The sequence below is a fragment of the Pezoporus occidentalis genome, unplaced genomic scaffold (assembly GCF_034315485.1).
Source record: "Pezoporus occidentalis ecotype Australia unplaced genomic scaffold, CSIRO_AGI_Poc_V1 ctg104, whole genome shotgun sequence".
NCBI lineage: Eukaryota > Metazoa > Chordata > Aves > Psittaciformes > Psittacidae > Pezoporus > Pezoporus occidentalis.
In genome coordinates this window covers 1,616,340-1,632,535 of record NW_026912822.1, presented here as the reverse complement: position 1 = coordinate 1,632,535, position 16,196 = coordinate 1,616,340, and the positions used below count along the sequence as shown (strand labels likewise).

Here is a 16,196-nt window from a genome sequence, read left to right as displayed (position 1 = left end):
TCCTTTCATTTATAGCCCTCTTCACTGCAAACACCCTCCCAGGCCTCTTCTGAGGAAGCCTTGGAAACTTCCCCATGCAACAATATGTATTTCAGATCCTATTAGGGATGACTGAGAGCAGGACATCACACAAACTATTACATTAAGAGCCCATCAGATTAAAGAGTGGCCCTCAGTGTATTAATGAATAGATCCCATTAGCTATGCCGCTGGGGAAGGGTGTACTTCCATATCCACAAGGCATTTCTGGCTTCCACAAAGCAACTGGCTGTTTTTAAACAAGTCATTTAACTTACACAGTGTATTTCCTATAGACTTGCCCCACAGAAAAGCAACAGATCCTCCACCTCCCTGTCACATACCTGGAAATGTAAATTACCCTGAAGGGTTAGAATTAACATCTTGTATTACGGTATGAGCTTAGTGTTTTGTCTGTGGGAGCTGGAAAGTGAAGACATAGGATTGATCAGCCTTTCATTCAAAACACCTTCCTTAAAAACTCCCTTTCACCAGGGTTTCCCGGTGCTTGAGGTCCTCATCTATCCTGTTCTGGCTTTACCAACATCACTGTGGGAAGATTCATGTGAAGGTGTGAGGGGTTAATATGCCAAGGGAAGGAACTGCATTGCATGTGATACAAAAGGTTGAAGTTATGAGGGGAGAAAAAAGTGACAGAGAAATACTATCAGCAGTTGCCTGTGCTGAAGTGCTGCAAACGTGGCTAAGTCTTCGTGAATACTGGAGGTTGCATCTGAACTTCAGTTTCTGCGTAGGCACTAGACATAGATACCATTCACAACCTGAAACTGAACATATGAACACCTGCGGTAAAACAAATCCTTGCTCTGAGGCACATGTGCAAGGGAATGAACTGGATTAATTACTCCCTGCTTGAAAATTTGGAGCCAAAAAGCATGAATCAAGGGTGTACCTGGAGTTCTCTCCTAATATCAAAAGGAGTGTGACCAGCAGGTCAAATGGAGGTGATCCTGCCCCTCTGCTCTGCTCTCGCGAGACTCACTTGGAGTATTGTGTGCAGTTCTGGGGTCCTCAACATCAAAAGGACATGGAACTGTTGGAACAAGTCCAGAGGAGGGCATGAGGATGATCAGGGGACTGGAGCACCTCCCATATGAAGACAGGCTGAGAAAGTTGGGGCTATTCAGCCTGGAGAAGAGAAGGCTGCGTGGAGACCTCATAGCAGCCTTCCAGTGTCTGAAGGGGGCTATAGGGATGCTGGGGAGGGACTCTTCATTAGGGACTGTAGTGACATGACAAAGGGTAATGAGTTAAAACTTGAACAGAGGAAGTTCAGGTTAGATATAAGAAATTCTTTCCTGTAAGGGTGGTGAGGAACTGGAATGGGTTGCCCAGGGAAGTTGAATGCTCCATCCCTGGCGGTGTTCAAGGCCAGGTTGAACGGAGCCTTGGGTGAGATGGTTTAGTGTGAGGTGTCCCTGCCCATGGCAGGGGGGTTGGAACTAGATGACCTTAAGGTCCTTTCCAACCCTAACTATTCTATGATTCTATGATTCTATATGGACTTAAACTGTCTTAAAAAATAAGGTCTACTAAAGAAGAAAGTTATAAAGTCACAAATAGATCAACACACCATCCACTTTGAATCCCCTTAAACCTCTCTGCGAGTACTATTTACAGTCAAATATAAACATTAAATACTTAATACAAGACAGAGGTATTTCTCATTCACCCACCCTATTCTCAAACACTCCAGCCACCTATAAGAAAATGGGGAGCAGGTCCTATCAGATGTTGTAAAAGCCTGTTTACCCTTGAGTTCTTCTTGTTCTTCACATGCATCTACAGCAAAGTCTGAAAATGTTGCTTTATCTCTGCAGAAGCCAGCTGAGCATCTACAGCATCTATTAACTCACAGCAGAGCTTACATAAGATGCAGACAACATACTCAAAGAGCAGTGATTTAAAACCAAACCATTTGGTTTGTTATACATTTATACTCTTTCTCACCCCCCTTCCAAGCTAGTATGATTTGGGGAATTCCTTTGTAACAAAGATCTTTCCTTTATCTTGGATGTTTTTGCAGCCCTGGTTACCAGGAGAAATGTAATTTCTCAGCTGTGTTGGTTTGTTTTTTTTTCTCCCCAGTAGCAACGAGATTTTCTACTTTTGTGCTACAGCAAAAAAAGAAAAAAAAAAGAAGAAAGAAGAAATAAAAGGGAAAAAACCACCAAACCCACTCTCTTGTGAGCCTCTGGTTCAGCACAGTTCCTCCTTCTCCTGAAACACTCACAACCCTAGGATTTGCTTATATTGGAAAAACAGGCCACATTGGGAAATACGTGCCCCACACACAGTCAGAGGCAAGGGCCCTGAGAGCATCACCCCCTTCCTGGAGGTCTGACACCCTGGGCTCACTGATAGTACAGAGATAGTACAGCTGAGGGCTGCCCCTTTCCCTGCAGCAACCTTGGAGGCAGGGCTGCAGGGAGACCTCAGGGAGGCTCTGGTGCTGGGCTCTGCCTGAGCTACCACTGCAGCTCTGTGACAGCCAGGCCTGTATCTCCCTGGACCTGCTGACCAGCTTCTTGGCCAGATCTCAGACCTGCTTCACTGCTATGGACTTGCCTGCTGATCATGGGGCTGCGTCCAGCACCAACTGCTGTCGCTGGACCTGACTCATCAGACCTATCCCGTCACCATGTACTTGTCCAGCAATCTGGACTATCCATTGACCCCAGCTGCCTTTTCTAGGCGTGCCCTGCTCACCTTGCACAGATCCTGTGGGATGAGGCCCTGGCCAGTGAGGTCTGTGCTCCACTGGCCATGTCCCAGCACTCAGCTCCCTGTCCTTTAGAGAGCAGCTGGCCCTCACTGTCCCCTGATGCCAGAGTATTGTGGCACATACAGGAATACCAGGCCACTTCCTCAGACCCATGGTTTGTCTAGATCAGCATATTGTCTCTTACAGGACTAGTTCTTTTTTTCCAGAATACATGCTGCCATTCAAGAACAAGATCCAGGTAGAAGTGAAAAGGGAAAACAGTATACCCATCTTTATCAAAGGGTCTGAGTGAAGAGTTATAAAGCAACTGACCTCCCTTTGTTATTTGAACAGATAATGGAACAAGCTGTTCGGCAATCAGTGTGCAAGCAATTAAATAACAATAAAGTAATGAGAAACAGGCAGTGTGCGTTTGTCCAGAACAAATTATGTCAAAGTAACCTAATTTATTTCTTTGCTGAGATAACTGACTAAGTAGGTCCTGAAAGGAATAGATGAAATGTCTTTTGACTTCAGTAGGGCTTTTGACATTGCCTGGAACACCACTCTCCTAAAGGCAAATAGGTCTCAGGTGGTATTAACATGAGAGGTATGTATCATTGAAAAACAATTCCCAAACTGTAGCAGTGGCTATTTTGCTGTCTATAGGAAGGTACATCAAATTATGAGATCTGATCTGTCTGCTAGGATTGATTACTTTAACTAGTGACTGACCTTTGATGTCAAACTTCTGCAAATAACAGGGAGTCAGGCAGTACCACACTTTGGAGGCAAAGATTTGAACATCATTAGTTTAACATCACTAAATGGCAGAAAGAGCCTCAAACCGGTGAGATGAAACTCAGTGAAGACAAGAACAAAGTATTACACTTCTAAAAGCTGAATTCTCAAATTTAAAACAAGAAAAAAATGTGAAGCCTTTGGTAAGATACCAAAAAGTATATCCTCTCAGGGCAAGTACTTTAAGAAATCTGTAATTATACATTGGAAAATGTGGACTATATAAAAAGCCACTTCTTCATCATGAGGACAGCATGACTGGGAAGGGACAGTGCACTGATAACACAGTGATCTCCCAGTTTGAAATACACACAGCACCAAATGACACAAAAATCATTTGCAGCAGTCAAAACTACCTTGATTTGCAGAATACTGGCCTTGTGCCATCTGTCATACTGCTCTGAGCAACCTGTCATGGCTCTGATGTGCTCTCCCTGTGCCATACCTCCTCCTGTTGCATGAAGCCTCTCTTCTCTGGGAAAAGATGTTGCTAAAGGGCCGCTCACCCTGCCAGAGGGCAGTGGGTGAGAAGGGAGCTATAGATTCAGGAGCTCAGGTCTCCACAGGGTGAGGAAGGGAAGCCACAAGTCTCCCAGTGCCACCACTGCCTGAAGTCCCTCAGGACAGGTCATACTGTGTCCCAGTAAGAGGCAAGACAGAGTCACAAGAGCTCAGAGGTGACATTGCACAAGTCTCCTGGTATGCACAGCATAATAATACAGGCTGAGAGGCAAAACCTTCCTGTTTGAGTGTCCATCTTCTAGCAGAGCCCAAATATTTTTTTGCCCTCAATGCTACCCCCTCCTGGGACTCTGCCAAAAGGCAGGGTGACTTGAACAGCAGCCTGCTTCAGGACAAACACTGGAAATCACTGACAACTGTTTTGGTTTTGTTTCTTTTGGCAGATATTACACAAAGGCCCGAAGATCAAAACTACAGCGTAACACATGCTGGCTCGTTTTACTGAGCTTTGCAACTTTTCCTCTGAAGATGCCAAGTGACCCCCAGGAAATCTCTGTCTTGAAGCCAAAACCTAAGCTTGTAAAACTTCTGTGGCCAGCATCACCACCGTTGGAGACTGCAGACTGGCTTTATAAAACGGGGTCTCCTGCAAGTTCATCCTCAGTCAGAAAAACCTTTCTGGTTGCCTTCTAGTAACGCTCTATCTTCTCTTAGAAGTGCATCTCTGCCATGGCATGTGACACATTTCCCAGATGTGTTTTCAGCAGAACACAGAAGGGTTAAGCCATGCAAGAGACCCCTGGAGCTTTCGCAGCCCAACAGTATCTCTCCCACCTTGCTGAAAAAGGTTAAGGGTATCACAGTCATACCAGTTTCACGAACGACTCAATGCAAGATGTACCAAGCCATGCTTGAATTAACGAAATTACGTTTTGCTGCAGCCTCTCACACCTTCGGACAGAACTAAAAGACGAGGGCATTTATCCCAAAGTTACGAGCAGCCAAAACTGAAGGCTGGGGACGGCCCCGTGCAAGATGCATTGCAGGTGCAAGCCGGCAGAGCGCTGACTCGGTGGGCTTGGGAGTGTTGAAGCCTCGCGGATGCCGCTGCCGCGGCCCCGTATCCATGTGTCTGACGGTGCCCCTGAGCTCACAGCACAGCTCCCCAGGGGGAAATGCTCCCTGACAACCATCTGCCAAAGCCGGCTCAGAATTTGGGGCCGGGCACAGGCAGGAGACCCTCCTCCCCGGGGCCAGCCCGCCGGACTCCCTTCCCTTTCCTCCCTCCCCTTCGCCTCCGGCCGGGCTGCAGAGGGTCCCTCTCTGGGCAGGGGTGTGGGACTGCTCCCCCCTCGTGTGGCCGAGCTGTTCATTTAAATTGCAAATACAGCGGCTCAGCGCCCGCCCAGCTGGCGGGAGGTGGGTCCGGGTGCTGCACCGGTCGGCCGGCCGGCGTGAGGTTGGTCCGTGGGACTGGCAGCGGCGCCGACGACGAGCCCATGGCCCGGGGGACGGCCCCGGCCTCCGGGGCTTCGCTCTGCGCCTTGCTCTGGGCAGCGGCGGCAGCGGCGGTGGCCGGCCCCGAGGGCAGCCCCGCACCCGGCGCCTTCGGCCGTGTCTACCGGGGCAACGTGAACATCAGCGCGGAGCGGGTCTACGCCTTCGCTTACCGCAGCCAGCCTGGGCAGGTAGGAGCTTCCCGCGGAGCGCCGGCTTCCCCGCGGCAGGGACGTGTACCGGGGCCCCTCGCCCTCTTCCCGCCGATGTGGCCGGAGGTGGGGGGAACCGGCGCCGCTGCGTCTCCGCCGCTCTGCGGGAGGGGGCCGGGCTGCCCCTCAGCGGCCGGGGGGTCCTGCCTGCATCCTCCTGCCTCCGCGGGAGCCGGCCGCGGTGCACCGGTGGGCTCCGCTCGTCCTCCCGCCGGCTTACCTGGCACGGCCGGGACACGGGGCTGAGGGGCCAGAGGACACAGGGTGGGCGGTACAGCTTCCCACATGGGGGTTTGGTAGCCAGTGCTGCCAGCAGCAACATGGTCTTAAAGTCTAGAAGGGAATTAAGAGGATAATAGTACTATCTAAAATACATATATCTATATAAAAGGGGTGTGTGTTTGTGCAGTTAATAAGCCTTTTAAAATACCATTTCCCACGCTTTAACACTCCTGTAGGATCAGGGTGTGCTCCCTTGGAAGGTGAGACAAGTAAGGTGCTATGTGAGGAGGCTGCCCAGCAGCACTGCTAAAGCCATGGCTTAGTGATGGGGGGAGGAAACCTCTCATAGCTATTGCGGCTTTTTTCCCCTTCCCCCCCTTTTTAATGTCGTGTTTATCTGAGGAGCTAAGTGGTACCTTGGAAACTGTCCCCGTTGTTTGGATTGGGTTTTAATTGCTGGGCAGGATGTTCTGATGAACCAAAAAGATGGTGAACCTGGCAAACGAATCTTTGCTCCTGTCCTCAGCTGCACAGGACACGAAAAATCAGAAAATACTGCTTTTCCCACACTGTATTTGTCATGTTTCAATATGAAGGGAGTTGGTGCAGAGCATGATAAAAGGGGGAGGAGGTGAAGCAGGGGGAGATAGTGTTAACCATCCCTTTGGGAGGCTTTGCTTTACTCTGAAATTCCAGAGCTTTAAAGACTCCTCTTTATGTATGTTACTATGTAATAAAATGCAGCTGGTATTTATGGGGCAGGAGTTGTGTGTCAGGGCTGTGATGCAACTGAGCCCAGCATTACTTACCTCTTAGGTGTCACTACTGAACCCAGTAGGTCAAAAGCATGCTTTGGGCATGAGCCTCTGTGTGGAAGCTGATGGTGATGTGCATTAGGCTTTTTCAGGTGTTACAGGTATTGGGTATTAGGATGAGAGTCTGTTGGCAGACCATGTGTTAGTGGGGCTTGTTAGTAGTGACAGCTCAAGTACTGTCTGCAGCCAAAATGAATCTAGTTCTTTTGATTTAATGTCTGTTAGTGTGTATTTGCCAGACACCTTCCATAAAGAAGGAGATCTAGGGTGATGCAGAGTGGGAGGAGGCAGTCAGGGAGCACATGGCTGCTCCGTGGTGTTTGTGGGCATTGAAATGCATTTGCTGCTCAATGGCACTAGACCATTCCTATGTCTGTGAAGAGCCACCTAGTCCAGACTGCTGCTGCATTTAAGCATAAACTTGAGTGGACTGATCCCCATGTTCCTGTGTGCTGGAACGTGAAATTTCTGCAGAGATGCTGAGCAGGTCAAGGGCATATCTAAGATGGGAAACCTCTGGTTTGAGGCTTAATATTTTTTTAATGCAGAACTCTCTAAGCACTGCCAGGAATGTGCTTTAAAAGGGTCATGCAACCAGCTCCTGCTGTGAAACCTAATTTGGAGGAGAAAGGCCACTTAAAGATTGACAGTCCCAGGCTTTCTGGCATGGGATGCCCAGAACAGGTTATGAGGATAGAGAAGGTCCTAGAGAAGAGAATGCTCCAGGGAGACCTTATTGTGGCCTTTCTGTATATAAAGGGGTCTTATCAGAAGGATGAAGAGAGGCTTTTTACAAGTCTGTAGTGATAGAACAAGGGGCTACAGCTTTGAAATGAAAGAGGATAGATTTGAGTTGGATGCAAGGAAGAAATTTTTTTACAATGAGAGTGGTGAGACACTGGAACAGGTTGCTCTAAAAAGTTGTGGATGCCCCATCATTGGGAGCATGCAAAATCAAGTTGGACGGGGCTTTGGGGAACCTGATCTAGTGAAGATGTCCCTCTGCCCATGGCAGGGTGTTTGGAGTAGCTGATCTTTAAAGGTCCCTTCCAACTAAAAGCATTCTATGGTTCCTCACTGAGAAGCCCTACAGATGCTGTTCCTGAGCTGAAGCAGAAGCCTGCAAGAAGGTGTCTGGCATAACTGGGATAATGGCTGCAGGTATGCACAGCCCCCTTCCCACTACAGCCCTGAACTAATGAGAGCCAAACACGGCTGGGTCTCCTCTTGCCAGCCTGGTCAGAAGCAGAAGTTGATCTGTTCTGGTGATCCTGCACCTCCCTGCTGATGAGGGTTGTTTAAGGTTTAGAAGCTTGATAGTGGAAATCTTGATTTTAATCTGGTACTATGCTCTTGTGGGCAGGTATTTCTTGTGCAAAAGTCGTGTAGATACTTAGGGAGGTGCTGTCCTCTGGGTAGTTATTGAGTCTTCTGAAGGAATGTAAGTCCTGCAAAAACTCATTGTACTGGTGTTTGCCTTCCACTGTAATCTTTAGCCTTGAACTCTTAGTGAGTGAAATGTCAGCCATAGTTTGCCGGTTGCCTGCCACTTGCAAGCTCTCTACTCATCTTGGGCTTTCTCAGTCTCTTCCTGTCTGTGCTGATGGCAGGTCAGCCAGAAGCCTCTGATGCCTTGAGGCAGATACCACATGGACCATTAACCTGAGTTACAGGAAATATAATTGAATAAAAAGAGCATTTTCTATGTGGAAGGGTTGCAGTGGGTGAGTTTAATGGCTTTCCCTCTGAAGCAAAGTCAGGGCCAGAGTGGTCTGGCTCTGAAATGGATATTTTTTTTTTCCCTGAGCTGTAAGTTCTGCTGGTTTTGCCCTCTCTATTGTTCTCCCTCATGAGGGCAGGCCTACAAAGCAAGGGATGACATGGAGCCAAGGGTAAGATGTAAGAGCTGAGAACCCATGATTCTTTGGATTTGTTCTGGTTGCACATGTGCTATGGCTGCCTGGGCACATGTGACAGTGCAGCTGGATATAGCAAGTGTTTGAATGATGGATGAGAGAAAGGAAGTAATTATATTGTAAAACCATATAATCAGAGAATGGTTTGGGTTGGAAGGGACCTTAAAGCTCATCTAGTTCTAACCACCCCTGCCATGGGTAGGGACACCTTCCACTAGACCAGGTTGTTCAAAGCCCCATCCAGCCTGGCCTTGAACACTGCCAGGGATGGGGCATCCTGTTTGGTGCTTTAGAGAGTTACCACTCTGTGAGAAGTGTTGTGCTTGCCTGATCTCAAAGGATGTTCTTCATCCACATAATCTTCCTTACTCCTTGGGATACAAGTATGCATGCACAAGGGAAAGGGAAAAGCAAGTCCTATCAGACTGTTGACGAGCAGATGCGTACAAGGTTAAGAAAGTACAACTTAGGCCTCTGGAGCACAGCTGCTTTGAGACAGGCAGATGACTTCCCTTCTGTGCAGCTCTTGGATGTGTAAAATGAAAATAAGGTTACTCGTATGCTGTTCAAGTCACCTAGCTGGAACTCTGATGCACATATATGTTGCCAGGTCTCTGTGTGTGTGGAGCGGGAGAAATCCTACGTGCTATGCAAGCTTCATCTTGTGTCTTGAAGCAGGAGGTGTCAGGCTTTTTTTGTACTTGGCAGTTAGGATTTAGGACTTAATTCCTGAGGTGGAGCTGTAGGGTGAAGCTGTGTAAGGAGAAGCACAGCCACCTGTGCCGCAAGTCTTCTCAAGATGGCCTGTGAACAGAGGGATGTGAGAAACTGCTTCCTCATGGTGGAAAGTCTCCATTTGTTCTAAGGTAGCCTTATTGCATTTCTAGTTCCCTTCTCCTCCTGGCTGCACTTGGGAATCTTCCCCTCTGCACAGCTGTTTGTTTAATGTTTAACTGTGAGTGTAAAAAGGACAGTAATAAACCCAGCTGTTGTGCCTGTCACTGCACCCCTGTTCTAACAGCAAAGGCAGATGTGCACTATCACAAGTCTGGTTAACAGTTACTTGAGCAAATAGGATTACTTATTTTAGTATTGTTTAAACTGGAGTCAGTCAGGATGGGGAAAAAATGAGCACACTCATGAACATCTCCAATTCAACAAACTCAACTTGGGAGGGTGGAAGGAAGGAGAACGGATTTGCTGGGGCTACCTGTGCAGTGTGTTCCTACCCAGAAGACTGAACAAGAGTTGTAGAATGTTTCTGGTAGATTTACCATTGACTGGAGAAACCTTTCTGTGACAAGTCAGAGACCCTGCTTAGTTCTGTGCTTGCAAAAGGCAAAAAATGAGTGTGTGGGAGTACCAAAGGAATTCGAAGTGAATGACTCTTTCCACCTCTGTAAGCTCTGGTAGTTGCTAGTGGTTGATTTGCTGAAAACACAAATACCACTAATATTGTGTATGTGAGTATCTCCTGTACCAGGTCCCAAGTGGCGTAGGACAGTATTATGAGGAAGAAGACTGCTGGAGACAACAAAAGCTCTTCCTAAGTTGGAGCTCAGGTCAGCTGAAGGCATGATTTGGGAAATACTTGATTTCCTAACTATAGTCCAGGTATCTCTCGGGAGAACAAGTTTCCATCTTTCCATTTGTAAGCAAAGCGGCTGTAATCCAGACACAGCTCTTGGACATTCATGCAGTGCATCTTCGTTGTGATAAGCCCAAAAGCTGAGCAGTGGGCTTGCACCTATATGATGAGCTCAAGCTGAGCAGTGGGCTGCACCTATTTTAGGAGAAAGAGTGGGTGATATTTTCCTCCTCTTCCTCCTCTTCCCTTGCCAGGACTAGGAACAGAGCCTCAGTATGTTACCATATGGCCCAGCCTTACTGTAAGCTGTGATTGGCAGTAGATTAAGCTGTGTCTTCTTGTGCCCTGTGAGGATGGGTAGCTCTGGAGTGCCTCTTTCCTATATGGAGTCTGTCTGAGGGATGGTAAGTAAGAAAGAATTACTCTCAGTGAATGAGTGACAGAGGCTGTGTGCCACCATGGAGAGTTGCTAACATCATTACCTTTCCTTCCTTTATGAATGCAGATGTGAAAAAGTTGGGTGATCTAAAGGAAGAGGGGAATCAACACTAGGAAGAACAGAATTCTATTAATTAGATGTCTTAAGCTTTGTGACCCTCTAATAGAGACCAAGTGCTTTTTCCAGCCCAGAGAGCATAATGCATTTGGATTCCTCTGTTCCCTAGTGAATGGGTCTCTTATATCCCAGGTGTAGATAGCAGCTGCACTTCCTTTGCTCTGGGCAAAGAGCCAGAAATGGAATTCACCCTCTGGGGTTTTGTGATGAGTCACTTGCTCAGACCAAAGCCATCTGTCATAGCTATAGGGAAACTCCTTGATCTGCTACAGGGCAGTCTGGTTTAATAAGTGGCAGTGATTAAATCTTCTGTTTCACAGGTGAATGTAGGTCCCACTCCAGCAGCAGCCATGTTCATTATAAAAACCTCTAGAAACCATTTTTTCACCTGGTTTTGGGCTTCATGTATAGAACTCTTCTAAACTGCCTCAAAGCATTCCCTTGCTCTCCTGTGTGCCTTCTCCATAATGTTAATCTTGGCTCTAGTTCAAGTTTCAGCCTACAGCTATTCCATGCATACAATAAAACTGTTATCTTCTGTCTGGGGGTGGCTGAACCTTAGCTATATTGGGGAGCACAGGTAAGGTTTTGTCTTCCAGTAATGCTGAGTGGAAGCCCAGCATTTTAGCCACAAAGATGGAGGTAAAACACAAGTTGGGACGACTATGAATGTTTGAACAAGAAGATCTCCTAAGGTCAGTAGAGCTTTTGTTACTGCAGGGTCTCCAGGACCTGAACACAGTTACTTTTCAGTTGCTGGAACTAGTCTGTTCACCACAGGATGCTGGAAGGGCCTCAGCACACCATTTCTGGAGCCTAGTATTAAATTTCTTACGAGGTAGAAATGTTGGCACAATGTCAGATCAAGGAAAACCAAAGCAAGTTCTAGTATATAAAGTCTGAAGCCAAGCAAGGTTCAACAGAATCCTTTTGGAATAACTTTTGTATATCTAATTAATCTCCTTTAAAGGAAACAACCAACCCTAGGAGATGACAGCATAGCAGTGTAGAGCACACAGCACTTGGAATGCTCTTGCTGCTTCTTAGCGGGGTTTCTTGGCTGCTCCTCACCCTGTGTGAAAAGCTCTTGCTTACAGAAGAAAGCAAAAGTACACTGTGACAGAAGTGGAGTGGGGATGTACTGAAAACACAAGCTGGACTGTTGTTTTCTGCAGCAGAAAAAACACAGTCTTGGAAACTTTGGCTCTGGCAACAATTGGAAATCCTCAGTGAAAGAGCGACATGGGAGGTTGCTTAGCTTTGAGCTGGGGAGGAGATTGTGTGCCCACCTTAAATCACTTCAACTGAAGTTACTAATTAACATTGTAGGATTTTGTTCTTTCTGGGTTTCCCTACCTGGAGGGGAAAAAGAGAGCACATCTTGAAGGAGGATATCAGTTTGCAGGCTTTAAGAAAAACGCCTGAGATCCACTCTGGTTTCTTGCAGAGTGGCCTGCAGACCTTCGGATGGTCGCTTTGGTGCTGGCAAGTACTTTACTTTTATTTCCAATGTGTAAGTTGATGCTGTCAAGCCTGGTAACTTGCCATTGAACTGAAGCATCTCTTTTGAATTTTGTTCTTAATCTTCAAATCACTCTCTTGTTGGGCTGCTCTGTTGTTTGAAATCAAAGACACTCAGGTTTTGTTGTCTGTGTCCCTCCCCCCTGCCACCCCTTTCCCACCCCCAAAATGTTTCGATTAAAACGCTAAAAATTGCTGAATAAGAGTAACTTCATCAAAGTGTCCCCCCTGGGTTTGAACCCTTTCCAAGAACAGTGCAGCAATTTGTATTACAAACATTTGCATTGAAAGTGGAGCCTGAAATGTCCTTAAATAACTTGTGTAGAAGTTGTTGGGTAGAAAGCTTTTCCTACACAGACTTCATCTGCTCTTTTGGGGGATATTTAGGGAATGAAAGTGCAGCCTGTAAAAGCTGTATTGCAAGGGTGTGCCATCTGCTTGGGTTGAGAATGTAGTTTAGTGTGTTTGCATAAGCAAATGTTATTTTCTGCTGTGTGTACTTAGAGAAACACAGGATTTCAGAAACGGCCTTCATTTCATTATGCTTATGTTTTTCTTTGGGCATGGAAACAGCTACTTCAGTTTGTTTTAAAACAAATGAACAACGGTTTTAAACAAAGAGATGAAGGCAACATGTAGGATATGTAACTCAGTCCACATCTGAAGTGTTACTGAGGTGAAGAACCTGGGAGCCAAGAAAAAAAAACAGATGTTGATGTTGTGACCGTAATCCCTGGAGTTATTGCTGTGAGCTTGGAGTGGCAGCAGATTTGGGAAGATTCTAAACACACTTGTTTCAAGGGTTGCCCTAACCCAGAGTTCCAGCTCCTGTGGGTTAGGAAGATGCTATTTATTAGAGAACAGTTTGTTTCTTAACTGGCTCCTCAAAAAAAGAACTTATTTTCTTTTAATGTCTTCCCGAAGCCTGAGGGTAGTCAGGAACAGGCACCTCCTTCATCCAGCATGCCTGCTCCTGGTTTTAATTTCTGGCTGTCCTGGAGGCTCCCTAGTGACATTGGTTAGAGGACAACATTTCAAAACCAGGAAAAGGTAAATATTAACATGCTTTGTATTTGTCTTCCATTTATGCTGCACAGATACTCTTGCAAACAAGTGAACTCCTGGGAATGACCACGGCAGACAGTAAATCCACAGAGCATGTTTGCGCAAAGTGGAACTTTGAAATGAAAAATACGAATCCTGGAACAATTACATTAATGTGGCTGTGGCTGTGCCTGACACACTGAGTCTGCTGCTTAGTTTATGCTGCTTTGGGTATTTAATTCTCCTGGCAGAAATGCTGGAAGAAAACTGTGGGCCAAGGTTATTTGACAGATGGCTTTTGGCAATTAAGACTTATTGATGTTAGGGCACAAAGACAGAGAAAGGCTGAAAGGGAATGCTCCTCTGAGCTCCATTTATTTTGCTGTCAGACAGAAGGAGTGCTCATATCTCATAAGAGGGCAGGAAAGAGGTTCTGTAATGCCTGTCACTGTCTTGTATCTATTCCTTCAGGGTCTCAGCTTCCCACTGTTGTGTTGTCAGTGGGAAGAGCAGCTTAGTTTGGTACTGACAACTATGTACTTCATTCGTTGCTTCAATTGCTGTAGCCCATCCAACTGTGTCCTACTTCACTTAATTTTGGGGTTTACGTATGATGAAGCACCTCTTTCTTGTGCAACAGCAGCAGTTCCATGGCATTTGTAGACGCACCCTGCACTGAGACCTTCCATTGTAACTAGCAGCCTCCCTGTGTGCTTGCTGGATGCGTTCCCTGCCCACTGGCTTGGCTTGATGCCTTCTCAGGTCCATACCCAAGTGCTGTTGCAATTTGGACAGATAATCCCCAGAGGTCTTGCAAGGAGTGGCTTGTGTGTAGGTGTGGCAGAGAACGTGGTGGAGCCCTGGTGTGATTCGAAGGCTTTGCTTGGTGTGAGGTGGTGGAAAGGAATCCACAGGAAAGCTCTCGAAAAGCTTTGCTTGCAGCAGGAACTCTTGTTGCAACCTCCTGCCTGCCCTTAAATTCATATCCCCACAGTCTTAAGCTGATGTGTAATCTCTGTGAGAAATGCAGACTTAATAAACAGTTCAAGGACTCTTTATGTCAACAAGAGTCCGGTTTGTTCTCCTTTATGTTTGCAGCTGTGTTGCTCCTGTTCAGCTGTGTGAATTCAGGCCCCGGCTCCTTCTGCCTGTTCCGATCTAGAGTATGGAATCCAGATATGTTTATTTCTTTCCTTTTTCCCCCCTCCCCCTATCTCCAGGGTGGTGATAGAAACAAAGTACAAATATTTGTCTTTCCTGGTCTAACACGTTTTTATATAGTGCTGAGAGCGCTCTCTTTATTCAGCTGACTGCTCTGGCCACCTCAAAATACAGGAAAAACCTCAAGGTCATTCATCTGAGAAACAAAAATGCAATCAGCTTGGATGTTGAGGAGGGGAGTCACACATGGCAGAGGCTTGGCAATGGGAAGGAATGTGAGGAGCAGAAGTCTCTGAAGCGGTCCTGCCCCTGCCTCGGTGCAAAAGGAGTGTCCTCCAAGAGTCATCCTGCACAAGCTTTGGTCATCAGGATCAAAGATTAGGCTAAATGGAGGTTTCGTCTTGAGGAGGTCACTTCCACTAATTTTATAACAACCTTGGGATGAGAATTTGTGGAATTGCGTGAACAAAATTGCTTGGAGGTGTGTTTGCAAACACTGGAGCTTTGGGGAGCACCAGGGTTCAAAAAACAGGCAAGGGGCTCCAGGTGAGATATCAGCAGAGCATGAAGGAAGAGAGTGGGTTGCTTGAGTGCTGCCCAGAAGAGAGACTACAGATCTGTCATCTGGGGAGCAGAGTATTGCTGGGCAACTGCTGGAAGGAGCCGGAGGGATGTGACCTGGGAGGGAAATATGCACCCCAGGTAGCTGCAAATGTAGTGGCTTCTCGGCCATTCAGTACTGCAGCAGGAAGGGGACAGAGCTGTGAGCTGCAGGCTTTATGACACCGTCCCACTTAACGTGATGTTTCTGAGGGTCATGCAGTACAAACTATACAGGGAGCAGATCTTGGGCTTTGAATGTCTCGGGCACCACCACAAGTTAATCTCTGAACATGTTGCTTGTGCCCTTCTGCCTCTTCTTGCACACTTGAGTCTTGGCATCTGTAGAATGGAGATGATTATAGCATGTCATTGCAGAATCAAGAGACCTTTCAGTAGTGCATAGTAACTATATGCGGGAAGCTAAAACTCACAAAAGTCTTTGCTTACCTGAGCAGGCCCTGCAGGCATCTTGTGTGGCACTTGCCACAACAGCAGGGCTGCATGGAAATAGATGATCAGTCTTTAACAGCATGGATTAGTCTTGGCATTGCTTATTGTTAGTGAAGTAAATGTCTAATAGGCTTGGATTCATAGGCAGGTTTCTCCCTCCCTTCTCTCTCCCCACCCCTCCCGTCCTCGAAAGAAAATTGACTGCTTAGACTATGTGGGGCAGGCTTAAGATCTCAAAAAAGAAATCCTCAGTGCCTAGAAAGGTTGGCCCAGATGATGCTAGATTCAACAGTGGACATTAAGACAAGCAGGAGGGTGTCTGGGTAAAAGTGTGTGTGAATGGAGCACTAATGAGTCCCTGTATGAGCAGTTGAACTGTTGGGCTTGTCTAGGAAGTTCTTACAGAGGTGGCCTTGTGTTGTAAAAGATGGGGGGGTCACATGCTCCCCAGGTTTGTCTTGGGCAGTTACAAAGCTTTCACACCTGGAATACTGTGTCTAGTTCTCCTCAATACAGCAATTGTATGGACTTACTGCCAGTCCAGTCCTATGAGGAGAGGTTGCAAGGGTTGGCACTGTTCAGCCCAGCGAAGAGGGGATTTCATT

General features: G+C 46.9%; 1 protein-coding gene across 8 annotated transcripts in view; it reads left to right on the top strand.

Moving 5' to 3' along the window:
• Positions 1-5,491: 5,491 nt before the first annotated feature.
• The window catches only part of SIDT1 (SID1 transmembrane family member 1), a 37,290-nt gene continuing 26,585 nt past the window's right edge, over positions 5,492-16,196 (top strand). For all 8 annotated transcript variants that reach the window (XM_062618475.1, XM_062618458.1, XM_062618440.1 and 5 more), the window contains exon 1: positions 5,492-5,694. In XM_062618475.1, the coding sequence (XP_062474459.1) occupies positions 5,506-5,694 (189 nt within the window). In that variant the 5' untranslated portion in view covers positions 5,492-5,505. The remainder of the gene's footprint in view (positions 5,695-16,196) is intronic.